Source organism: Tasmannia lanceolata, unplaced genomic scaffold (genome assembly GCF_043159265.1).
Source record: "Tasmannia lanceolata isolate RefF3 unplaced genomic scaffold, GAP_Taslan_0.1 ptg000013l, whole genome shotgun sequence".
Taxonomy (NCBI): domain Eukaryota; kingdom Viridiplantae; phylum Streptophyta; class Magnoliopsida; order Canellales; family Winteraceae; genus Tasmannia; species Tasmannia lanceolata.
This window is the reverse complement of record NW_027518690.1, coordinates 25,759,387-25,787,307: the sequence shown is the minus strand read 5'-3', so window position 1 is coordinate 25,787,307 and position 27,921 is coordinate 25,759,387. Positions and strand designations below refer to the sequence as shown.

The 27,921-nt window shown below is 37.3% G+C and overlaps 1 protein-coding gene across 2 annotated transcripts; it reads right to left on the bottom strand.

The window, feature by feature from the left end:
• On the bottom strand, positions 1-26,805 carry LOC143889975 (U-box domain-containing protein 33-like). Of its 2 annotated transcripts, none has more exons than XM_077394411.1 (4): positions 26,397-26,805; positions 7,615-7,733; positions 1,956-2,068; positions 1-706 (listed from the first exon to the last, which is right to left on the bottom strand). In XM_077394411.1, exons 1-4 carry the CDS (start codon positions 26,629-26,631, stop codon positions 472-474), a joined length of 702 nt encoding a protein of 233 aa, XP_077250526.1. In that variant the 5' UTR covers positions 26,632-26,805; the 3' UTR covers positions 1-471. The 2 variants fall into 2 exon arrangements, with proteins under 2 accessions (XP_077250526.1, XP_077250527.1); XM_077394412.1 differs by lacking the exon at positions 1-706 and adding an exon at positions 1,119-1,387.
• Between the last annotated feature and the right edge of the window lie 1,116 nt (positions 26,806-27,921).

The following is a 27,921-nucleotide window of genomic DNA, read 5'->3' as shown; positions in this document are numbered from 1 at the left end:
TAGTGGAGGCCGTTCGAAACAAATAAAAATGTAGTGGAGGCCACCATATTCGAAGATACAAGCCATTCGCCCCAACATAAATAGGGCATGCCCCTAAAATCATGTAAATATGATGATCATAAGTTAAGACCGTTTGTGCAAGCCGGGCCGCAGGGTTGGATTTTCCAACCCTTCGAGGTCAGGGCGGGTCAGGGCTCACAGGGCCAAACTTGCACCCCTAGTTATTACAGTTCCCAAAAAGCACTCGCAAGCCTATTAAAAAAGAACAGACCAGCCGGACCTTGTAACTATAAAAACATGGTTGTGCTGATATCACTTTCCTATAGAAAATTTTGTAGCTTTGGACTCTATAATGAGCTTTATTTTCTTCCATGAAGCCCCCCTAAAGGGCGATACTTTGGTACAAAGAAATAACAAGAGACTAGATCATGACTGTTGCTTCTACAAGCATGCCCGAGAATAGTATATAACTTAGGCAAATTTGACGGAAAAGCATGTGCATTCGAAGAAGTTCCGCTCGGTGTGTTGGGTCATTTTGGGCCGCTTTTTAGACTTCTTGCCGCTTGAGGATGGAGATGAAGGTCTCATTACTGACACTCTCTGGCTTTCTTTTACATTTTTGCCATCACAGATGATCGAAACATCACAAGAGTCCGGTGCATTCTTTCGGACAAATTCACCTTTGCTTAATCCCTTCCTTAGGAGCCTGTGAAAACAATCCAACACTAATAAATTGGTTTTCCATTTGGGGAATCATTCTCGGGGGGGGGGGGGGCGGCTTTATCCGTTTAAGGGAGGGAGGAAATATCATTTCCTTTTCCATTTTCTCATATATGCCATTTGAGTGAAATAATGGTTTTTTGCGCACTTGCAACGGACGTCGGTGCAGAGAGCTCAAATTAGTTAAGGCCATGAAATTGGGCAAATGATTTAGGGGTGCAACACGAACCCGACGGTTTCAAGGCAATTTTGGCTCGGGATTAGGGTTGGAAAAAGCTAACCCGATTTAATTGTTGAATTTTAAGAGCACAAAATATAGAACAAAATAGAATAGGAGAAGCTTTTCTTTGAGTAAAAGAACAAAATTCTCAGTTCTTTTTTATTCAGGTCAACACAAATAACAAAAACCGAACTTTAAATAGCAAAAGAAGCTTCATACGTCCAACACCATAGAAGTGTACGTTTCCATACCTTTTCAAATCGTAACTAGATATGACTCTAATAGATAACTTACCTTCCCTATGAAGTAGCTTCTCGATTCTATCAACCGAAGATAAAAACTACAGATAAGACTTCTAGAAACTAAAAGATAAGCTCAACTTGGCTAATAGATAAAAACTACCCAAAGACGTCTCCACTCGACCAGCAACTTTTAGAAAATCAACTTCTACAACAATAAGAAGATAAATATCAACTCGGGTGGGGCCAGTAGCAACAACATAGTTTGAATTACGTTTCCAACATTAATTTCGGGTTGGGTTAGGGTTGAGGCTTTGGGGAACCCGATCCGACCAGAACCCCCCTCGCCTAATTTTATCACAATTTTCAAAATCTTATTATTATGTTTTCTTTTTTGGTATTTTTTTTGTTTCTTTAGCAACCCGACTCGATTTTGAAAAAACCAGTTGATGGTTAGGGTTGAGAGATTTAAAAGTGGCAAGGGTTGCTTAGGGTTGACTCTCTTCAACCAGAGACTCGGGTTGGGTCAAGTTAGTGTAGGGGAATAAATCCTCAGGTTGGACCAGGGTTGGCCTCAAGTCGACCCAACCCTACTAGGGAGTTGTACCCCTACAAATTATGGGACCTTATCTTAAATGAAATGGCGTAGTCTATCTTGTTAATTAGTTTTTATCCATAGTTCATAACTATTGCACTAGTTCATGCTCAGCAAAGGACGGAATTAGACGTCAGGAAGATTTCATGGAATTATCACATGTATGAGTTGTAGGGGTCACCTGGAGGGTCGCTTTGTTCCCACGATGAGTCTGGTAATGTTAAGGACAGGAATTAAATCCACGATCACTTTCTCAATCATGTTGCTCTCGATAAGAATCGTCTCTGCCACCACCTGAATAACATAAACTATAATTTTGAATTGCTCATGCGCGTGTAGGGGTGGCTGTTGGTAATTTTAAGAATTTGAAAAGTTAAAAGTACTTTTGCCTTGTCTTTAAAATTTAGACGGAAAGATTCAAAATTTGGTTTCCCTCTTATTTCAAAAGCTACTGACTTTTGAGTCTTTTTTTGAGTTTAAATGAAAAAAGATTTTTTTAATGCCCAAAACGGTTTCCATTTTACCCCATTAATTGCTAAACGTTTTTTTTTTATAATGGCACCCCAAACGGTTATAATAATAACACCCATTTAAAGTTGAAAAACCCTTTCATCTCCAACGGTCACAAATGTGAATGTTGGGAGAGAAACGTTTTATGGTTTTAATGGTGGCTTTTCTCAACATTAATACCCATTGTTGGTGCCTCTTTCCAACAGAGACTTTCTGGTCTATGAAAGGGAGAACAGAATACGGTTTGGATAAATTTTGGGGCTTAAGAATATGGACAGACATTTTGGGTGGCTTTTTCCAATAGAAAAGGAAAGAGATTTACACAGAAAAAGGGTTTTGTTTTTTCTGCTTTTGCTTCATCTCCTCCCGTCCGTTCCTTCCGTGTCTGAGTACTATTCCAAGGTGGTTCTGGGTGGACCAGTCAGCGAGTGCACGTGGACTGGAGCCAACTTGGGCTGTTTAATCTTGGAGCATTGTTTTACGGATCCTGGTTGCACCGGTAGGGGGCAGATACGATTCTTAAGGAGAGTGACTAGTGGCATGACTCAGCCTCATTCTTTCTTCAAATCTGATTTTTCCAAACGATTTTCATCAAAAGAGATATGTGCAATCTATTTTTTCATGTTTTATTTCAATTATTGTTTGATTTACAGTACATGGATTTTTGGCTTCGAGTTGTACTGTTTTGAGGTCGAGTAACATGTTTTCGGTTCAAGTAACATGTTTTAGATTCAAAAAACTTGTTTTGACTTCAACTTTCTGTTTTTGGGTTCGACTAAGCCATATATCATTTCTTCATTATTTGTTTATAAGATCTGTAGAAATCTGATCCGTCCATTTTATCCAACAATCTTAAAAATCATAATATTTAGGCTTCTTAAGATATGAATTTTTCCAACAGTCTTAAGAATCGTAATATTTGGGCTACTTAAGATATGGATTTTACCAACAATCTTAAGAATCGTATTATATCAGATTTACTACTTCTCTTATAAGGATCAGAGTTGTTACTGATCTATGATCTATGGCTTTTTAAAAAAACCATTTTTGGTGCAAACGAAATAAAAAGATATGCTCAAATTTCTCAAAAGAAAATATAACATTTTAATGAATTTTAGCCACATGTCATGATGTTGATTGTTGATCCATTTATGTTTGCTCTTAAAATATGAACAGTTCCATAATTAGTTTTACATATAGTTTTGGAATTGCACATACTTGGTTGAAATTCATATGATGATGCTTTCAACCTTTGGTTAAAACTTTTTTGATGTTTGGAACTAAAATTAATTGATCACATGGTTGGGGTTTGGGAAACACCTTGTTTTTAAATTGGTGTAAAAACCCATCTCTTATTTGGTTTGGCAAATTAAAAGGTTGAGTACCTTAGGACTCAATATTATTATTAGCACCTAAACTAGTATATTATATTTGTTTGGCTTTGATGATGAATTTCCTTATTGTATCTTTATACAATTGCCACAACATGTTATGTTTCTGTTTTTAAGAAGTTTTGATGGTTTGTTAATAAAAGAAAAGGAAATTCATGGTTGATCATCATAAGGGCTTGATATTTGGACCGTTTGTGATGGCTTATAAAATCAGTAGCCTATGTTTTGATATCAACACCCATTTATTTAGTTAAATGTTTTGACACTCATTTGTTTTGATAATGGTACATGGTTAAAAAATGATGCTTGTCAAGTGTTTGCTAAAATGCCTTTAAGAGATAAGCATGTCTTGTTGAATGCTTGTAAATGAATCTAATGGCAATATAAGTAATGATTTATTTTCAATGAGAAAAAATCTACATTACTTGAATGGGAATGCTATATAGTTCATACACTATCAAAGTTTAAAGTTCTTGTTCTTGTTAAGGAACTTGGTGTATTGCCATCATGTATTGGAAATGATGTTTTATATGTACTATGGCATGGGAACTCTAAGAGCCAAATTGGGTTTGCCCTTACCCTAACTAGTTTATTCCATCTAAAGAAGAATTGATGAAATTCAGCAACATAATGCATGTTAAAATGTCACTCTAATTTTTTGTATTATTTTTTAGAAATAAGTAGATTTGGCATATTGGAACACAATTTGAATATTATATGTATTATGTACCTATTACATACATATTCTGCAGATTGCTGAATGTAAGTCCATAAAAATATTTATATAAAGATTGGACAATTGAATGCAATTACATATGCAATTATGCATGTAGTCTATGAATATGACTTTAAATTCTTGGTTGAGAGGCTAACCATAATTTTTGGAGTGTGGAGGCTTAAAATGTAAATTCCATATACTCACTTATGGTTTGTTGCCTGATAGGTACATGTGTAAATCAGATTGGGATGGATTGTACCTGGTAACTCAGAATTGAGAGGTAATTGTTCAAATTGTGGGGGTCCTACTGCTCAAGAAGGCTAGGTTGTGCTAATTGGATATCTAATTGAGAGAATCCATGTATACCAGTGGGTACTTATTCATCTTAAGTGGTGGAGCGATTTCATGAGAATTAGTTAAACAAATGTGTTGTTAAAGTCCCTCTATGATAGCAAGATTATAGCCTTATCCCTAGTAGGAGGTGGAGCCAAATGGCTCAACTTATGCTTTTATGGCAGATGGGATGCTATGGCCAAGACCGGTTCCCTCGGTAATTTTATATAGTGACTGCCGAAAAATGCTTTAGCCAAGGCCAAATGTAAGACCTTAAATGGCAAAATGGGCATATTTGCCTAAGGCATAAGTTGGTAAAGCATATGAGGGACAATAACACTCGACCTTGTAAAGGCGGAGAGGAGTCTGCAGATCCTCTGGTAGAGCCACATAAAGTGGTGTATAAGGCATTGGAAAGGGATGGGGTTAAAGCTCGAGGCATTAACCATTAGTGATGGACACCCAACCCATGTGAAAGGAGATCCCTATAATTAGGTTCAATGGGTACTAACAAGTCACCGGATGGTTTGTTAACACTATCACCCCCTACTCCTAGATGCAAAATATTAGAAGATAGTGTTCACTGCAAATGCGGTAGGATGAGTTTGAGACTCTTAATCAGTTTATAACCTGAATTGGGTGGTGTGTTACTTGTAGTGCACACTTGATGACTCACCTTAGTGAATGTGGAGGTGATGCTACTTCCTATGAGAATTTAACGGATAATTCTCTAGAGCATTCATGAGAACCAAGACGGGAACAAGGTCAAAATGTTCCAAAACCGTGAATGAATCACTAAGGAATCGAAGGTAGGGTGTGGGTGACAGGTTAGTAGGTTACACCTGCGAGGAAAGGTTGAAGGAGTCTAACTCTACCCGTACTCAGGAACGTAATATGTTTATCCTAAATATCAGTTGAAGTCCAAAAGACACCGGTATGAATCCACTCTATTTTTCTTATGTGCTCAGATGCTTCCGTTTTTAAACTCTAACAGTATTTTAAATCTTGTGGGGGATTGTTGGAAATTTTAAAGAATTTGAAAAGTCAAAAGTACTTTTGCGTTGTCTTTAAAATTTAGAGGGAAAGATTCAAAATTTGGTTTCCCTCTTAGTTCAAAAGCTAGTGACTTTTGAGTGCTTTTTTGGGTTTAAATGAAAAAAGATCTTTTTAATGCCCAAAACGGTTTCCATTTTGCCCCATTAATTGCTAAACGTTTTTTTTATAATGGCACCCCAAACGGTTATGATGATAACACCCATTTAAAATTGAAAAACCGTTTCATCTCCAACGGTCACAAATGTGAATGTTGGGAGAGAAGCGTTTTATGGCTTTAATTGTGGCTTTTCTCAACATTAATACCCATTATTGGTGGCTCTTTCCAACAGACACTGTGTGGTCTATAAAAGGGAGAAGAGAATACAGTTTGGGTAGATTTTGGGGCTTAAGAATCTGGACAGACATTTTGGGTGGCTTTTTCCAATAGAAAAAGAAAGAGATTTACACAGAAAAAAGGTTCTGTTTTTTCTGGTTTTGCTTCATCTTCTCCCGTCCGTTCCTTCCGTGTCTGAGCACTATTCCAAGGTGGTTCTGGGTGGATCAGTCAGCGAGTGCACATGGACCGGAGTTAACTTTGGCTGTTTTATCTTGGAGCATTGGGTCGCGGATCTCGGTTGCATCGGTAGGGGGCGGATACGATTCTTAAGGAGAGTGACCAGTGGCACGACTCAGCCTCATTCTCTCTTCAAATCTGATTTTTCCAAACGATTTTCATCAAAAGAGATAAGTGCAATATGTTTTTCCATGTTTTATTTCAATTATGGTTTGATTTACAGTACATGGATTTTTGGCTTCGAGTTGCACTGTTTTGAGGTCGAATAACATGTTTTCGGTTCAAGTTACCTATTTTAGACTCGAAAAACTTGTTTTGACTCCAACTTTCTGTTTTTTGGTTCGACTAAGCCATACATCATTTCTTCATTATTTATTTATAAGATCTGTAGAAATATGATCCGTCCATTTTATCCAACAATCTGAAGAATCATAATATTTGGGCTTCTTAAGATATGGATTTTTCCAATAGTCTTAAGAATCGTAATATTTGGGCTACTTAAGATATGGATTTTACCAACAGTGGCAAAATTGGCCGAACCGAAACCGAGCCGAAACCGAACCTAAAATTCACTGATTCAAATTTCGGTTCAGTTCAGTTCGGGAAACAAACCGAACCGAAACTGAATATTTCCAATGATTATGAGTAAGGGGTGGCAAAATTGGTGGAACCAAATCGAAACCGAGCCGAAAATTCGGTTTCGATTTGGTAAAACCAAACCGATTCAAATTTCGATTCGGTTCGGTTTGGGGGTCGAATCGAACCTAAACCGAACTATTGCCACCCCTATGCGCGTGGGAACACGTATGGGGAAGTAATATATTCATCCTCTTTGTCTTACTTGGAACAGCCCAAGTCAGAAAAGAGGGCTGAATATGTCATTTCTCGTAAATATGTATGCATGTTTATGTATATTTAGGGATTTGCTAGGAAATTTTGCGGTAAGGCATTACGTGTCTGACTTCTGCATGAGAGAACAGCTACGCAGGCTCACTTTTCAGAAGAATTTGTCTTATTCCCAACGCAATTTTGGGAAAACCATTTCACGGCTGACTTTTTCATAATAGAACAGCAAAATATGCTATCTTTCAGCAGATTTTTGTCTTATTTATTAATTAATGTGAGTTGGCTGTTCTGTCGTGCAAAAGTCAGCCCCCAAATGTCTTTCCGCTAAATTGGTGGAAATCTTATTTTACCACTGGAAATATCAGCCCTCGCAAATAAGTATGTATACTTGTACATATTGCATGTACGTATCATTTTCTATATAAAATCATACCTTGGAATCATCACACAACCGAATATATTTTTGGAGGTGGTTTCTTCTCCGCTGAGTCTCTTGGTTGATGAAACACTTCCATTGATCTGGGCTGACTTGGCTTTTTGATAGCCTGCCAACTGCCACAAACTACCCCAAACTTTTACTATTTGCATTATCTTTTGGCGGATGCGGATTTATTATGGGGTAACCAGACTTTTAAAAAGGTAGGTAAATATCAATTTTATAAAGGAGGATATGGCAATGCTACTTGTACATGCATATTGAGCATTGTATGCCCTTATAAGACAAATGGATGAAGTTTTTTTGTTTGAAGAGCATGGATGAAGAATTTCTATTTTCAAACTTCTATTTTCTTTTTGAAAAAATTATTTCTGTATTATTATTGTTCACAAACATGATTGCTTGTAGATATTTTAATTCTGAGTCGTAGTTCTTGACTAGCAATGTGTCACGATCTTAAATGAACATGTCCTAAAGATGGAGATCCCGAATAGATTCCACTAAAATTTTCTCTAAAAATCCTTTACGGTAGATATGATACTCAAACCGTACGAATTTTTTAAGAATACCATACAATCAATGAAGAATTCTTGGGGAAAAGGAGAGAAGTAGATGAGAAGCGGAGGTAAGACTATTGTGCTGCTGTGTGGTAACTTTATATAAGATTTTGAATATCCATGAATGTTAACGTGGAAAGATCAATTTTGGAAATTTTTAAAGGGAAATGTTATCAGCACTACTGTATTTTGATGAGGGCACTCTTCACTTTATTAGAAGTACGGTATTGCCCTCACCATAGGATGATCCAAACTGTCCATTAGATGGGTCACAGGCTGAATAGGTTGTGCCCGAAAAATAACTTACATAGGTTGATCCTAACCCTCCGATCTGAATGTTAGAGGGTTGATCATAACCCTGTATAGATCGGAGGGTTAGGATCAACCTATGAAAATAAATTTTGGGGCACATCCTAATTAGACTGTGGCCCATCTAATGGACGGTTTGGATCATCCTATGGTGCGGGCCATACCTTACTTTTAATAAAGTGAGGAGTGTCCTCATCAAAATACAGTAGTGCTGATAACATTTCCCTTTTTAAAATGATAATTTTTTATTTTATTATAACTGCGGAGAAACATAATCTTTCATTGATATTAGTGTATCCGACACAAATGGATGGATTTCTTTTAACCATGTATGCTTTTCTCTTAATTATTATTTTTTACTTTTCTCTATAATTGTAAATTCAAATAATTAATTAATATGATATATACAAGGTGAGAAAATTGAAAAAATTAATAAAGACGTAATATATATATATATATATATATATATATATATATATATAAATATATATATATAAATGTTTCTGAGCTCGAGCTCAAAAACTCATGTGGGCGCACATTTTTGGGTTGATCCAAAGCTTTCATTTGAAAGGCCCATACGTTGATAGGGTGCCTACAAAAAATCAAGTCCATAGGATCATTCTAACCCTTCCATTTGTCGAGGAAAAAAATGAGCAGATATGTGGAGAAACTGTATCTGTCCATTTTGCCATCCACTTTTGGATGGGTTAGGATGATCCTCTGGACCTGATTTTTGGTACACACTCTATCCATGTGAGGGCCTTTCAAATGAATGCTTTGGATCAACCCAAAAATGTTGGCCCACATGAGTTTTTGACACTCAAGCTCAGATAAGATATCTGAACCCAAGTTCAGAAACACTTTACTTATGAGAAGGTAAAATGGATGTCTTTAAACCTTCACAAATTAGTCCACTTTTTGCCTCCACAGTTTGAATGGTTAGGATGATCCTATGGATCTGATTTTTTGTGGACACCCTATCTATGTGAGGGCCTTAAAAATGAATGGTTTGGGTCACCCAAATAATGTGGCCCCCATTGTATTTTAAGCTAGTGTGTAGATAACTTATCTACACATATGTGTAGGAACCGTTTTCTCTCTCTCTCTCTCTCTCTCTCTCTCTATATATATATATATATATATATATATAGGGAAAAGTGATTGTGAGCGGTCCCTCATATAAGCTTATATGAGGTGGCCGCTAAAAACATGGTGGGCCCACATTTTTTGGGTGATCCGAACCGGTCATTTGATAGGCCCTAACATAGATAGGGGTGCCCAAAAAATCAGCTCCATAGGATCATCCCAACCCTTTGAACTATGGAGGTGAAAGAGGAAAAAATGGGCGGGTATCAAATTGCCCACTTACCCGTCTATTTTCCCCTCCACAGTACGAAGGGTTGGGATCTATGTCAGGGCCTATCAAATGACTGGTTCGGATCACCCCAAAAATGTTGGCCCACCATGTTTTTAGCGGTCACCTCATATAAGCTTATATGAGGGGCCGCTCACAATCACTTTCCCCATATATATATATATATATATATATACATATATAATAAATATGATGAATGATAAACTGTAAGCCCAAGGGTTCCCATGGGTCTAATCATTCACTTTACCTTCTTGTTTTGATCCTAGCAAACTCAAATTGATTAGCATTTATGGGCTAATGTGTTGCTTTGAGGTGTTGTGTTGTATACAGAATTTTCATGTCATAATCGCTATTACACAACTCTTCTCAACACATGACTTGTGGATCAAGAAGCAATGGAACCAAGAGCCTGCACCTAAATGAAGACATCATCTTTTGAAGATGTTCATGTCAAGAAGTTCAACATGAAGATCCCACATGTTCCTAGCAAGTGTCAAGAAGGAGCTTGGAGTTGAACATGCCATGGTGACTCTTCATGCACCTCTCAACATGATTTGAAGATTGGAGGAAGTCACAAGAGCCAAGACAAAGTTCAAGATGTTCACTCAAGCCGAAGTAGTCCAAGGAAGTGCAAAGGAGCTGATACAATCCAGGAAGACTCATGATATACACTTTTAGATTGTATTTAGAGTCCTCTTGATTTAAGTAAAATGCACTTTCAATAGGGTTTTAAATGGTTTTCATACTTAAGGTTTTTACATCTTTGAAAAGCATACACACACCCAAAAATGTCTTTGAAAACTTAGGACTAAAGCCCAAAGACCATGGCCCAAAGCCCCTGATTTTTATATGTTATAAAGAATTTTCAAACAGGGTAGGTCGACCGGGGCGTCCCGGGTGACCGCGGCAGCAGTGTTGGAAATCCAATAGTGTGCCGGTCGACCGGGGATGAGCCGGGCGACCGTGAAAATAGGTCTGTTGAAACAAAACATTCCGACATAGGTTTGGGCGGGCGACCTCCGTAGGTCGGTCGACCGCGGATAGGTTTTTGAGCCAAATTTTCGAGCGGACAGGAAGTCCTCGTCGAGCGACCGCCATGGGGCCAATCGACCTCGACGATAGAAATTTTGAAAATAAAAAGGCACCCTATAGGGGCGGGCGACCGTTGTGGCTCTGTCGACCCCGCCGGTCTGGCAAAAGAGCCGTTGGGCTTTTCGCAGGTTGACCTTTTCAACCATGTTTATTACAATTTTACCCCCAAACGGTCCTATTTTCTAATGGGCTATAGATACTTCATAAAAAGCTATCTAAACAAGCTTTTGAACATTTTTGAAAGATCAAATCCCAAAGTTTGGAGCTAAAACCTTCAAATCAAAAGCTATACCTCTTTGAACATGATTTTTATATTCCATCAAGAGGATTCTCCATTGTGCTTTTACATTTTCATTCTTTGGAAAGTTTGCGACCTATCAAAGTTGTAATCTGTCTATCAAGAGCCATTGAGAGTTCTTTTCTTTTTATTTTCTTCATTTGTATTCGAGGGTCTTCGATTCGGCCCGTTAACGAAGGTGAATCATTGTAAGAGGGTGTGACCCCTTGGCAAGGCATCGTGCAGAAAGGGTTTGTTTCCTTTAAAGATTGGAGGAGTTGGGTGTACGGCTTCGAGATTCGCCCTTTGAAGAATCTCATTGTTTTAGTGGAGCGCCCGAAGGAGGTAAAGTTTGAAGAGTGGAGTAGGTCTTGTGATAGATCGAACCACTATAAATCTTGTTCCTTGTGGATGCCTTTTCCTCTTCCTCCTCTCTCTCTCTTGCACATTTTGGTGATTGGTAATCTCTACCCTTTTCTTGTTTTTTGTGTTTCATTGAACAAGGGTTAGAAAGTATAGACTTAGAGTAATATCTAAACTATAGCTTTCATCATCTTGAATATTTTAACAAGGGTTAGATTAACTAGTGCTTAATTAGCAAATTAATTTCTAATAATCCAACTAATTAAGCCCAGAAATTTTAATTGATCAATTCACCCCCCTCTTGGATTGTCACACCTACATTTCATTTAGTATCAGAGCTTAGGCTCTTAAAGAGATTTTTAAATTTAAAATCTACAAGAGAAAGATCCGTGACAATCCAAATGGATTTTGAGAGAGGCCGACCCTCCCTAATTCCTCTATTTTTCGATGGAACGAATTTTAGAGCTTGAAAAATTAAAATGCTAGCCTATCTCAAATCCATAAACTTTGGCATGTTAGATGTCATTGAAAGGGGATTTTCTATTTCAAGGAAAAATAGTAAAAATTATTTAAAATTATTTTCCTTGAACTCAAAAGCAATGATTTATTGTGTTGTGGCTTAAGCCCAAATATTTTTGAGAAAATTTCAAAATATTTAAATGCAAAAGATATTTGGACCACACTTGAAGATATTTTTTAGAAAAATATGTCTCTTTTCAAATGATAATTTTCTTAAGCCAAAAGAGACTTCACAAAAATCTTTTGCAAATGTTGAAAATTCAATTTCCAATTTCAAGAATCAAATTGAAGATTTAAAAATGGAAATTGATGAAAGTTTAAAAATGAATGAAAAATTAAGTTAATTGAGTAAAATATTGATAAATAAAAATAATGACTTAATACAAAAATGTAATTCTTTTGAGAAAGAAAAAGAAAGGCTTGAAAACACAAACAAGGATTCAAATGAAAAATATATACTTGTTTGTGAAAATGAAGAAAACCTAAAAGCTAATTTATCTCAACAAATAAATTGCCTTGAAAATCAAGTAAATAAGGTAAAATTAGTAAATGAAGAACTCTCTATAAAGAACCAAAGATTGCAAGAAGATAAAGACAAACACGTTTGTCATCATGTGCATTCTTGTGGTTCTTCATGTTCCTCTTCTACCAATCATTACTCATGTACTTATTGTGGTAGATTAGGACATCACAAATCTAGGTGTAAGCTTAGATTTGTGAAATCAAACAAGATTTTTTGGATTAGAAAAGATATACTCTCGCAAACAAACTTGGTCGGAACCAAAGTAATTTGGGTTCCAAAGTCCGCCACTCAAATCATTATTTGAATTTATTGATATATAGGGTTGTGCTTTATTTGTTATATCATATGAAAATTCTTCTAGATACTTCACTTCATTGAATTACTCTTTGTATCTAGATTACATGAGCTTAATTGGTATATCTTTTATCCATGAATATAGATACTCATATGCATGAAGTTTTAACTTGAATGCATCTATATTCATAAGAGCTTAATGATCATATCATATTCATGCTATAGTCTATAAGTAAAATAATGCTATATTTATCTTAGACTATATTTTGTGCTTTATTGAATATTCTCTAGAAAAACCCATCTAAGTGCACACACCTTAACTTATACCTCCTTGCACTTAGTATTCATCCACATAACAAGCCACAATAGAGAACTTAATGTGAAAACCATATCTATGCCGAAATTATTATCAACCTCACCATTAGCCCATGAGTTCAACTTAATCTATTAAGTCCATTTTCTCCATATTTGAACTCTATCTAGGACAAATTTGGCATTTGCTAGATCTTAGAATATTCAACTTGGTTTGAATATCATTTCTAACAAGATTAAGAAGTTAAAAGCCATGTCTAAGGAATTCCATTCAAATTCTTTATTAGACATTTTTTGTGCCCCAGGTGAGTAGTCATGTCTATTACTTTGCACCTAGTTGTCCTTCAAACCCATTTTTGTGTGGTTAATGATTATAATTAAATGCATAAGAAATCTTGATGGGTTAAAGTAAATGTGTTCCAAAGACTTAAAATGAATATCTTCTCATGGCTAAGATGAAACTATCTAGTCATGGTAGTTCATTTTTGGAATGCATTTGTCCAAGGTGTTTATCTCTTGACATACTCTAAAGAGTCTTTGGATCTTTCCCTAAAGTTCATATAAGAATATATTATATAGGGATGTTGGAAATGAGTCTAGATTCAATATATAAAAGTCATTTGAGCAAAATTAAAAATCTTATAGGAATCTAGTTTCATTTTTGGGCATTTACCCATGATGGTGGTTGACATGCAATACATTGTGATGGGGAACACTTATCTCCTACACATTTTAGTTTTCTATGAGCCTATGAATTTTGTGTTTAGTGCCTTATCTTTGTATAAGTGGTTTGTGGATGTAGACATAGATGTTTGGACCATGAACCTTATGTGTTATGTTTCTTGTGTCTATACATGGTAGACTATCCATGAATGCTTTAAAATGTACTCATAGTGGTATGCTCTCACTTGCATGAGCCATGGATGTCTCTCTCAGACATAGTCCTTCATAGTCTAATTTTCTCTTGTCTGAGTTCTATAGATTTGAGCTTAATTCATAATCTGTATAATCTATAGTTTTATCCCCTTGTATGGTATTGGTTGCATGGTAAAGATGGTAAACCTAAAGTTAAAAATCACTCAATTGGTACTCTTAGTCCTCTTACCTAGTAAGTTGGAGAGTGTACACTCATCTATTTAATTAAAATATCTAATTTCTTTGGCTTCTAGCCAATATCTTCACCATGATAAAGCCATATGTGCATTAAAATGTTGCTTATATATACAATATATATGTGCACATAATTAGGGGGAGCATGGTATGCCAGGTCGTCATTTCACTCAGTATCACTTGATTATACCTAGCAATCATGCATTAGTAGCCCAAGGGTTGATTGTAAATCATTCACCTCAAAATCCCTTGGTGCTTGTGTTGGACATCCCTTTGGATTCATAATATGTATGAGTCATAAACAAAGGAGGAGCTTTACAAGTCATATCTGTCATTCTTCCATCTTATTATATGAGGGTTGATATGGTTAATATATTCCATATGATAAGAGCACCCAATTGGAGCCTCATTGCTTCATTTGTGGTGCAGTTAGTGCTTGTCTTGTGCTTTCACTTTGAGATAGCTTCTCATTTATGACAAGTACCCTTAGCCTGTACCTTAGTATCATATACTTATTGGCTTTATACTTATCTTGGATGAACTCATATGCTTTCATTATTTTCAATGATAAGTATCTTGTTCTAGAGTTTGAAAACTCTCTAGAACTCTCCTACATAGGATAGGCTTAAATTGATCATATCATTGCCTATGAAGTTGTCTCTTATCATGTGGTTTTGAAGATAAAGATATCCTTCATCATGATAAGATCCTGTGGCTATACATTCACAGTCATATTTATAGCTACTCTGTATTGTCATGCCTTACATTATAGGCTTTACCAAAGGCTATGACAAATACTTAGGGGGAGAGCTGATGGCCTGAAGAACTTCAGTAGATTGATTTGCTCATCAGCAGGCTTGTTTGTAGAAGGAAAAATCAATTTAGATAATTTGTCCTTCACAGCTTGTCTAATCTACTTGTCTCCTCCATCATGCCAGATATAATAAGATAGTAGATGTACACAATTTTTCTTTGTCCAACTCGACATTCTTTCCACAGTGAAGGATGAACAGAGACTAAGGAAATTGATAATGCATGACTATAAGCTGGCATGTGCATTTCCTAATTCCTCTCAAAGATGACATTTTGATGAGATAGAGGATTTAAAACAAGTATCCAATCTCTCAATCTGGGAAGATTTGTAAAGATGCTACCCTTACATAAAAGAAATGGTCAAGCATTGATCTAAGCTCTTCTAAACATTCATCAGTAAAAGAGTTTCGGATAGAAGAATGCGAAGTTTAATTTTACTTCTTTCGAAATATTTCCAAATACCACTTTTATCATTTCAAGAGATATTAATTGAAATGTGGTATCAATCTTCCATCATTTGTTCATGTATATGGAGCATTATAGTTTATATATATATATATATATATATATATACATACATGATCTTTGGTTGCCAAAGATGTGTACCTCATTGGTTTCATTCTCTTATCTATGTACTTATTAGACTATACTCTCTTCATTGTCATATTTTAAGTATAATAATCATCCATTCCTATTCAAATTGTAATTCTTATTTGAATGGAGCAAAAATTTTGAATGGTTAAGGTGATTTTGAATCAAGGGCCTATGTGCTTGGAACTCACATTTTGACTGGATGCACATAGTCAGGGGGAGCTTACATTTTCATATGTGTAAATCTCTAAGGGTAAGCAACTTAAGATCTCTAAAAGTTATATTATAGTTCAAAGCATATCCATGCTCTGGAAGAGACTTGTCTGCTTACTGTCCAGAGATCCCCTCATGAAGCAACTTGTGAACCTAAATGGTTGTGTCATAGATTTGAGCATATCCTAGCTTAGGTAGATACTTACATGCTTAAAAAGTTACTAATGGAGCCCAAGTGTTCAAATCATTTACCTTTACCATCATAGTGTCCTGTCATGCCCTATCACATAGGTTTCACCTAGGGCCTCTGACAAATTCATAGGGGAGAGAAAAATAGTTTCTTATTCATGTTTATATAGACCATTGTGATGTGCTCACATGGTTTATTGCCCTCATACTTGTGCTAAACTTGCAAAATCTTAGATAAAAAAAACTACTTATCATGCACTGTACTTGACTTTTTCCTGCAAATCTTTATGATAAGCATTATATGAGGTAAAATGTCATATCATTAGTAGATTCATGGGCTACAGAAGTAATGTGTAGTATATATTCTTCATCTATACCCATTCCCAAACATTGAAGTGTTTTACACTATCATTTCACATGTCTATATTTGATTAGGCTTATCAATGCATTTCACTTTTGTTTTCTACTTTGATAAGCATCATGAGAGCTTAAATGTCATATCATATACCCTATATATAGCTTATATAAGCTATCTTTCATCTTGACACCCCACTTGCACTTTCACTTGCATATCCCTACCTTTTTTGCTGCTGCTAAAAGGGGGAGAGTTTTAAGAATTGATTAGCTAGTTCAATTGTATATGCACCATATGCTTTACATTAACATTTTACACTTGTGCATATAGTGAGGAGGAGCCATGCTCTATTGGTATCAATTTAATCTCTATATGTCTATTACTTTGATATCTCTTGCCTCCCTAATCAATTTGTTTGCCATCATCAAAAAGGGGGAGAATGTATGCCCAAGGGTTCCCATGGGTCTAATCATTCACCTTACCTTCTTCTTTTGATGCTAGCAAACTCAAATTGATTAGCATTTATGGACTAATGTGTTGCTTTAAGGTGTTGTGTTGTATACAGGATTTTCATGTCATAATCGCCATTACACAACTCTTCTCACTTGTGGAATAAGAAGCAATGGAACCAAGAGCCTGCACCTATAGTGAAGACATCCTCATTTGAAGATGTTCAAGTCAAGAAGCTCACATGAAGATCCCACATGTTCCTAGCAAGTGTCAATAAGGAGCTTGGAGTTGAACATGCCATGGTGACTCCTCATGCACCTCTCAACATGATTTGAAGATTGGAGGAAGTCACAAGAGCCAAGACAAAGTTCAAGATGTTCACTCAAGCCGAAGTAGTCCAAGGAAGTGCAAAGGAGCTGATACAATCCAAGAAGACTCATGGTATACACTTTTAGATTGTATTTAGAGTCCTCTTGATTTATGTAAAATGCACTTTCAATAGGTTTTCAAATGGTTTTCATACTTAAGTTTTTTACATCTTTGAAAACCATACACACACACACCCAAAAATATATTTGAAAACCTAGGACTAAAGCCCAAAGCCCCTGATTTTTGTATATTAAAAAGGATTTTAAAAAACGGCCGGTCAACCGGGGCGTCCCGGGCGACCGTAGAAGCAGTGCTGGAAATCCAGCACTTGCTATCCAATAGCGGGCAGGTCGACCGGGGATGAGCCGGGCGACCGCGGAAATAGTTCTGTTGAAACAGAACATTCTGACATAGGTTTGGGCGGGCAACCTCTGTGGGTTGGTCGACTGTGGATAAATTTTTGAGTCGAATTTTCGAGCGGACAGGAAGCCCACGCCGGGCGACCGCCATGGGACCGGTTGACCGCGACGATAGAAAATTTGTGCTTAAAAGGGTTAGATTAACTTGTGCTTAATTAGCAAATTAATTTCTAATAATCCAACTAATTAAGCCCAAAATTTTTAATTGACCAATTTACCCCCCCTCTTGGATTGTCACACCTACATTTCATAAACTGAATGGCGCCCTTGCAAAAGCCATCTACCAGGGTGCCGCCATTAATCCATCTCCATAAAGTACATTTATAAGGGCATGTAAGAGCATAAAAAGGCCCATAAATTAAAATCTTTAATGAACAATAAATACAATTTGCTGAGATTAACCAATGGGGGTGCCCTTGTAGATGGCTTTTTGCAAGGGCAACCGTCAGTCTATTATTCCTCAGGGTGAGCGACACCTCAGAAACCTTTTCCCTATATATATATATATATACATATATACAGTATATATATACATATATACAGTATATATGTATATAGAGAATAGAGTTCCTAAGGGTGCCCTCATATAGCTTATATGAGGTGGCTCTCACAAAACATAAGGGGCCCACATTTTTAGGATGATCCAAAGCATTCATTTGAAAGGCCCCATCATAGATAGGGTGTGTACAAAAAATTAGCTCCATTGGATCATCCTAACCCCTCCAAAAGTGGGGGCAAAAATGGATAGACACGTTTTGTCCACAAATCTGCCCATTTTTGCCCCCACTTTTGGAGGGGTTAGGATGATCCAATGGAGCTGATTTTTTGTACACACCCTATCTATGATGGGGCCTTTCAAATGAATGCTTTGGATCATCCTAACAATGTGGGCCCCTTATGTTTTGTGAGAGCCACCTCATATAAGCTTATATGAGGGCACCCTTAGGAACTCTATTCTCATATATATATACATAGAGGAAAAGGATTGTACGCTCGAGTGTACCTAACCTTAGGTATGCTCGAGTGCCAAATCACATGGGTCCCACATTTTTTTTGGTCTTCTAAACCATTCATTTGCAAGGCCCCATCATAGATAGGGTGCATACCAAAAATCAGCTCCATAGGATCATCCTAACCCATCCATTTGTTGAGGTCAAAATAGACAGACACTGTTTGTCCACAAATCTGCCCATTTTGCCCTCCAGTTTTGGAGGGGTTAGGATGATTCAATGGTGCTGATTTTTTGTACACACCCTATCTATGATGGGGCCTTGCAAATGAATGGTTTAGATGACCAAAAAAAATGTGGGACCCATGTGATTTGCACTCGAGCGTACCTAAGGTTAGGTACACTCGAGCTTACAATCCTTTTCCTCATATATATATATATATATATATATATATATATATATATATATATATATATATATATATATATATACACACACACACACACACACATACTAGCAAAAAACCCCGTGCGATGCACGGGCCGACAAAGAATTGTACGGACTACATCATAGGTTGATCTAAACCGTCCATGTGATGGAACACAACATAAATAGGTTGTGCCCCAAAAATCATTTCCATAGGCTGATCCTAGGCCTCTAATCTATAGAGGTTTCCACAATTCCTCTTCAATCGGATGGTTAAGATTACCCTATCGATTTTTTATTAAAAAAGCATATAGGAGGGGGGGGGGGGTAAGATTGAAATTATGTGGCTTTAATGGGTGCCATTTGTGGGGGTTAATATATATACCCACATCGTTTGGATGATCCAATGCATTCATATATTAACCCCCACAAATGGAAGGGTTAGGATGATCCTATGAAGCTGATTTTTTGGGCACACCTTATTTATATGAAGGCCAATCAAATGAATGCATTGGATCATCCAAACGATGTGGGCCCCCTATGGTAGTGAGATCTTGCTGATGTAAGCTTATATAAGCTCTAGCTCACAAACATTTCCCCACATATATATATATATATATATATATATATATATATATATATATATATATATATATATATAGAGAGAGAGAGAGAGAGAGAGAGAGAGAGAGAGAATAGAGTTCCTGCGCTCGAGCACAGAAACAAGGGGGTGGGGCCATTGGGGGGGTGATCCTAACCATTCATTTGGAAGGCCCCATCATGAATGGGGGGGCCTACCAAAAATCAGCTCCATTGGATCACCAATGGGTCTCCATTTGTGGGGCAAAAAGTAGACAGATACTGTTTGTCCACAAATCTGTCCATTTTTTACCCCACAAATGGACACCTTAAGGTGATCCAATGGAGCTGATTTTTGGTGGACACCCTACCCATGAAAGGGCCCATCAAATGAATGGTTTGGATCTCACCCAAAATGTGGCCCCACCCTCTTTCTGTGCTCGCTCGAGCATAGGAACTCTATTCTCATATATATATAATGGACAGATTTGTGGACAAACAGTATCTGTCTACTTTTGTTTGAGGTATCGTGTAGGCTGAGCAGCCCACTCAAATAGACCATCTCCCATGTTGTTTGACTCATACAACACATTCATTCCGTAGGACCTCACATAGATAGGGTGTTCCTAAGAAACCATCTCCATACCATCATCCTAACCATTCGATCTATAGAAGCCTACTTTCTAGCCGTCCATTTTAAAACTCCACAAATCAACAGATACCATGATCCTATGGGGATGATTTCTTAGGACACCCTATCTATGTGAGGTTCTATAGAATGAATGGGTTGGATGAGTCAAATAACATGGGAGATGGCGTATATAGAGGGCTACTCAGGCCGCGCGATACCTCAGAAACCTTTTCCTGTAGAAGCATATTTTCTAATCGTCCATTCTAAAACTCCAAAAATCAACACTGACCATGATCTTATGGAGATGATTTCTTAGGGACACCCTACCTATGGTAGGTCCTATAGAATGAATGGGTTGGATGAGTCACACAACATGGGAGATGGTGTATGTAGCGGGCTGCTCAGGCTACACGATACCTCAGAAACCTTTTCCTGATATATGATAGACGCTCATATACATATATCAGGAAAATGTTTCTGAGGTATCGCGCAGCCTGGGCAGCCCTCTAAATAGACCATCTCCCATAGTTGTTTGAGTCATCCAACCCATTCATTCTATAGGTTATTCTTAGGATTATGGTTATGGTTATGGTTATAGGTTATGGTTAGGGTTATGATTTGTGGAGGTATAAAATGGATGGCTAGAAATTAGGCTCCTATATATCGAATGGTTAGGATTATGGTATGGAGATGGTTTGTTAGGAATAGCTTATCTGTGTGAGGTGCTATAGAATGAATGGGTAGGATGAGTCAAACAACATGGAGATGGTGTCTTTATAGTGGCTTGCTCAGGCTGAGCTATAGCTCAGAAACCTCGCCCCCTATATATATGATGCTCGACCGTCAAGTAGCGTCAAAAAGCTACCACCCTTGATATTTGATCTAACAACAGCACACTTTTCAAGAGGCGGTTGTTGGATCAAATATCAAGCGTGGTACTTTTGAAGTACCACCTTGACGCTACTTCGCGGTCGGGCACCATATAATTTCTCGTATATATATATATATATATATATATATATATATATATATATATATATATATATATATATATATATATATAGAGAGAGAGAGAGAGAGAGAGAGAGAGAGAGAGAGAGAGAGAGAATAGAGTTCTTGTGCTCGAGCACAGAAACAGGGGGTGGGGCCATTGGGGGTGTGATCCTAACCATTCATTTGGAAGGCCCCATCATAGATTTTGGGGGCCTACTAAAAATAAGCTCCATTGGATCACCAATGGGTGTCCATTTGTGGGGCAAAAAACGGGCAGATACTATTTGTCCACAAATCTGTCCATTTTTGTCCCCACAAATGGACACCCTAAGGTGGTCCAATGGAGCTGATTTTTGGTGGACACCCTACCCATGAAAGGGCCCATCAAATGAATGCTTTGGATCCCACCCAAAATGTGGCCCCACCCTATTTCTGTGCTCAAGTGCAGGAACTCTATTCTCATATATATATATATATATATATATATATATATATATATATAGAGAGAGAGAGAGAGAGAGAGAGAGAGAACGATTTCTACACACAAGTGTAGATAAGTTATCTACACACTAGCTTAAAATACAGTGGAAGGCATATTGTTTGGGTGTTCCAAGCCATTCATTTGATTGGCCCTCACATAGATAGGGTGTTCACAAAAAACAGCTCCATAGGATCATCCAAACACTACGATTTGAGGAGGTAAAATGGACGTGTATAAACCTTCACAAATTTGTCCATTTTTTGCCTCCACGGTTCGAAGGGTTAGGATGATCCAATGAAGCTAATTTTTTGGGCACACCCTATCTATGTGAGGGCCCATCAAATGAATGCTTTAGATCACCCAAACAATGTGGGCCCCGACAGTATTTTAAGCTAGTGTGTAAATAACTTATCTACACTTTTGTGTAGAAACCGTTTTCTCATATGTGTGTGTGTGTGTGTGTGTGTGTATATATATATATATATATATATAAGAAAACGGTTCCTACACATGTGTAGATAAGTTATCTACACACTAGCTTAAAATACAGTGGGGGCCACATTATTTGGGTGATCCAAACCATTCATTTTTAAGGCCCTCACATAGATAGGGTGTCCATAAAAAATCAGATCCATATGATCATCCTAACCATTTGCACTGTGGAGGCAAAAATTGAACTAATTTGTGAAGCTTTAAAGACATCCATTTTACCTCCACAAATCGTAGGGTTGGGATGATCCTATGGATCTGATTTTTTGTAGACACCCTATCTATGTGAGGGCCTTTAAAATGGATGGCTTGGATCACCCAAACAATGTGGGCCCCCACTGTATTTTAAGCTAGTGTGTAGAGAACTCTCTACACATATGTGTAGGAACCGTTTTCTCTCTCTCTCTCTCTCTCTCTCTCTCTCTCTCTCTATATATATATATATATATATATATATATATATATATATGTAAGTTAAAGCGAGCTTGTCAATGATATATTTGTTTTCTCCTCTCTTTTTCTTTTTATTCTTGCGTCTTATTGGCCTTTCGATGCATGGCATCATTCTTGTTGATGTAATTCATTAATTTCAAAGGAAATGAAGGTTTTTTTTTACTCACCTTGAGATTAGTCTAATGTGTGTTGAACTAAGATCTAGTGACGGATGTAGATAAAAAACATTGTTGGATTAAGTGAATTATTTTGTTTATAAATAATTAAACTTCATTATAGTTAATCAAATTTATTATAGGCTGATAAGCTCTAAGTGCAAAATAGAAACTACAAAAATGGGGTTCTTTTTTTGTCTCAGGTGGTGAAGGGCCCATGATGTGTCCCTTCTGTCAAAAAAATTATCTATATGTAAATCTTAAAGTATTTTATTTTTGGGAAAAATACACTTAGACCCCCGTGGTTTCTGACACATTCAACTTAACCCCTAATGTTTAAAAAGTTACAAGTAGACCCCCTGTGGTTTCAATTTGTGTAAGGTAGGCGCCCTCAGTTGATGGTTCGTCCACATATTGAAGAGCTAGGATGATCCGATGGAGCTGATTTTTTAGGCACACCCTATCTATGTCAGGGCCCATCAAATGGATGCTATGGATCATCCAAACAATGTGGGCCCACTGTGTTTTTGGTAGTGTTTGGATTGGGGTATGGGCCCACATTGTTTGGATGATCCAAAGCGTTCATTTGATGGGCCCTGACATAGATAGGGTGGGCCCAAAAAATCAGCTCCATCGTATCATCCTAACCCTTCAATCTGCGGACGAACCGTCAACTGAGGGAGCCTACCTTATACAAATTGAAACCACAAGGGGCCTACTTGTAACATTTTAAACATTAGGGGTTAAGTTGAATGTGTCAGAATCTACAAGGGGTCGTCTAAGTGTATTTTTCCCTTTATCTTTTGTGCGCTGCTAGGAAAAATTCCATCCACTAAAAGGGAATCATTCATTGGAGCCACATCCACTAAAAGACAAAATAGGTAGCTCAAATCCCAATAAAACACTTCTTTCATTTATTTTTTGTGTGCTTATTATTTCTTTTCTCAGGAAATGCATGCTTAGGTAGACGACTCCTGAGGATTGTTCCCATTTCATATGATTTTGCCTAAAATTTTTTAAAATTAATAAAAATGGCATAAGAGACCAAGTGTTCGCACTCGGGCGAATTGGGAGTGCTCTTCGGACCTTCTCCATTTGTAATCAGGCACGAACCCATTCATTTCTGGTTATCCATGGTATACAGAGCATATTTGTTTAAGGATCCATGGCCGTATACCATGGATGGCGACTCTGAGTTTGTTTAAGTACGTTTCGAATCCGGACTTGTTCCCGAATCGAGAGGTATCTCTTTTATATCGTCACTCGTGCTTTGTTATGAGGGTGGCACCTATTTCGAGAGTTCCTCGGTAGAGCTCTCCTTCACGCGTGGATGATCCCAGAGGCCGTTGGGGGCTCGTCTCCCACCTCTCTCTCTCTCGGATTGAGGTCCACAGGCTGGCGACTCTGCTGGGGATCTCTTGAAACATTGCCTAACTCTAATAAAAATGCCATTTTTATTATTTTGGAGAAATATGGGTGAAAATCATTATAAATGAGAACTTAATCACTTAGAATCCAGGGGCACCAAATAGGTGTTTAAAACGAGGGATTCACACACTGCACTGCATACATTATCATATTCTTTTTTTTTTCATTGATTTTATTGGCTCCATGGGATAGATACAACACATACCAGATGTGATGTCATTACCCTGATGGGATTGTTGTATCTTCCAAGCTATGCGCCGGTGCTGCAGCCGTAAACACTAGGCATACTTGTGTTTACAGCAGCCGATGAGCAATGAAGCATACTAACCGTCACATCACTCTTGTTTTTATTTTCCAAACGGAATCCCGTTGTCACAGTGTTTTTCTTATTTTTTAGACATAATTTAGTTAGTTACTGACGATTAGAAATGTTAGGTTGTTAATTTTACAGGAAAATTTAGTGACATATAGTGAATTGCATTTTAGGATTTTGGATGTATATGTACATTTAAAGCACCTTTTATTAACACGATGCCTTTTTATCCTGCCATTTTTTGTCGTGGTTTCTTTATTTTTTATCTGTTTTTTTTCTTGTCGGAGAGAGTTAGATCCATTTCTTATTTGCTACCAGTCTCGAAAAGTCATGTGTCATGTATTTTCTAATTATATCGGTTCTACAGTACCCATGGCTCACATTTAATGACTAGACTATGCACGTGGTGGTTACGTGGAGCAAATAGTGGATCGTGAAAATAAATTGGATCTATAAGCATGTATTCAAGGGAAAAATTAGTCAAATAAGACGGTTAGTTAGGATAGTCAAACCAAATCAATGCTTAGGCCATCCGGAAGCCAATTTAGGCCCACAGCATGAATGATCTAATAAGAAGAGAATAATAAAGCCATTATCTCAGATGTCGCCCATGACAATCAATTTTTATTGAATATTTTTGGAAAAAGTAAAGGCCTCTTTGTTGGATGCCACCAGAAATAAGATAAGATTATTTGAAGTTAATCCACTTTGGAAGCTATTAATTATATAATTTCAGAAACAAATATTTGACAATAATTATATTTAAACATTTAAGATTGTTATACACAATTTATATTTACTGGTATCCCAACTGGCGATAAAATACTTATGTTATATTAACATAAGTATTAACATAATTATATTTAAATATTTGACAATAATTATATTTAAACATTTAAGATTGTTATACACAATTTTTATTTACAGGTATCCCAACTGGCGATAAAATACTTATGTTATATTAACAAAGGCTGGCTAACTTTTAAGGGCGAGTTCTACATGGATCCTGAGAATAGAAACCCTAAACCTAGTGTTAACGCAGAGGGGTTGGGCCTTTAGCTCAAGTATTGAGGCGTTGTTTCTCAACCTTGTGGTCTCAAATTCAATTCCAGCTTACCAACCAAAAAAAATATTGAAAAAGGCTAAAATATTTCTGAAAAACATTTAATTTTCAAGATTTTCTAGTTAGAAGAAAATAAAAGGACCTGAAATTCTTAATGTTATCTTCATTAATAGAGAAAACTAGAAGATAAAACAAAAGAGAAAGGGAAATGTTATCAGCACTACTGTATTTTGATGAGGGCACTCCTCACTTTATTAAAAGTACAGTATGGCCCTGCACCATAGGATGAACCAAACCGTCCATTAGATGGGCCACAGTCTAAATAGGTTGTGCCCCAAAAATCATTTCCATAGGTTGATCATAACCCTCTGATCTATAGAGGGTTAGGATCAACACTCTGACATCAGATTGGAGGGTTAGAATCAACCTATGGAAATGATTTTTTGGGCACAACCTATTTAGGCTGTGGCCCATCTAATGGACGGTTTGGATCATCCTATGGTGCAGGCCATACCGTAGTACTTTGAATAAAGATAGGAGCGCCGTCATCAAAATACAGTAGTGCATAAGTTTTTCCAAGAGAAAGCGTCACCAACTCGGAAGTTCTGAGTAAAACGAAAGAGAAAAAGAATAAAATATGGAAAAATTATAAAATATGAAATCAACAAAAAAGGGGTGGTTTCCTTACCTGGTGTAGGAATGTAATTAACAGGAGTGAAAACATGTATGAGGAAGACGCAGCTCCCAGGAAGGAGCGCGTTGTTGAGAGCCCATTTCACAGTGTCCGAATCGTCTTTCCCAACCGCAACATAAACGTCTTTCCCATTTCTGCTAAGGCTCATACTGTCCTCGCTTATCTCTACGATTTCGGGAGACATAATGGCGTCCAAACGGAACCCTCGGTTCGAGCTCGATTGTTCCATCTCGATCGTCTGTTATTCACTGGTTTTTCTTCTCGCCTACCATCTGGGAATAGAAAAGAAAAGGAATATCAGTAGTATGAGATGCTAATATAAGAATTACATGAGAGAGAGGTCGTGAAGATTTCAAGGGATTTTGGGTTTGGCATGTTGCACGGGGTCGTTGCTCTCAAAGGGAAAAGACTCGTTTGTCAATGTCTGTAGGCTTTTGATTCGCTTTTCCTAGATACCCTCACTATCTTCCAAGATTTTGACTAGGCGTTTGTCCGAGAGAGAGAGCCTATCCTTTTATAACGTTCTTTTTTTTTATGGGTAATAACGTTCTCTTTAGTCGTCGATATTGACTAGCGTTTAGAGAGAGAGAGAGAGGAGGATTGTGGGTGGGAAAGGACCACTACATCTTTCAAGGCTAGGAAGAATCACCCACTTGTGAATGAGTTCTTCAAGCTAGGAGACAACCTTGCATGGAGAGAGAGAGAGAGAGAGAGAGAGAGAGTATGAAAGGACCACTACATCTTTCAAGGCTAGGAAGAATCACCCACTTGTGAATGAGTTCTTCAAGCTAGGAGACAACCTTGCATGGAGACCCTTCAAGCAGTGGAGACCCTTCAAGCAGAATGGAGACCCTTGAGGAATAATACTCGATTAGACAGTAGCTCGTGCAGGGGGAATTGAAAAGGATTTAGTGGGAAGGAACCCAGTGCTGTAGCAGGTGAGAAGAGACCAATTGTCACATAAAGCATTAGTGAGTACTCGAAGGCCACCAAAAAATGGTAATTGTGCTTGTCTTGAAAATTACTATTTTACATTTTAAAACATATATTGGTTTTGATTGCTTTTATAAAAGATTTTTGATTTTTTTCATACATGCATGTTTTGGGTTGCACATTTTCCACAAATTTCATATTATAGGATTTTCAATTTGATATGAAATTCAAAGAAAGTATCATCCCCTTTATGATTTTACTGTTAGGCCCTCATTGGATTGCGGGAATTTTCTAGAAAAGTTTAGAACGGAAAAATATTTCTAAAACTTTCTTCTTTTTTAGACATGGAGAAAGATAACCAAGTCTAATTTTTTCAATTTTTATTCAGAGGTCTTACGCTCGAAATCGGTAACAAGATGAGGCAGTGACAGAAGAGCTGATCTGGACGTTATGATAACTGAACCAGCAGAGGAATTATATCTTGCACAGAAGAACACCCGGTCAGATGACCAACCCGGAGTGATAGCTTTGGATAGGCCCTCCGATGCTTAAGTCAGTAATGGACACAAATATGAAAACCAAAACT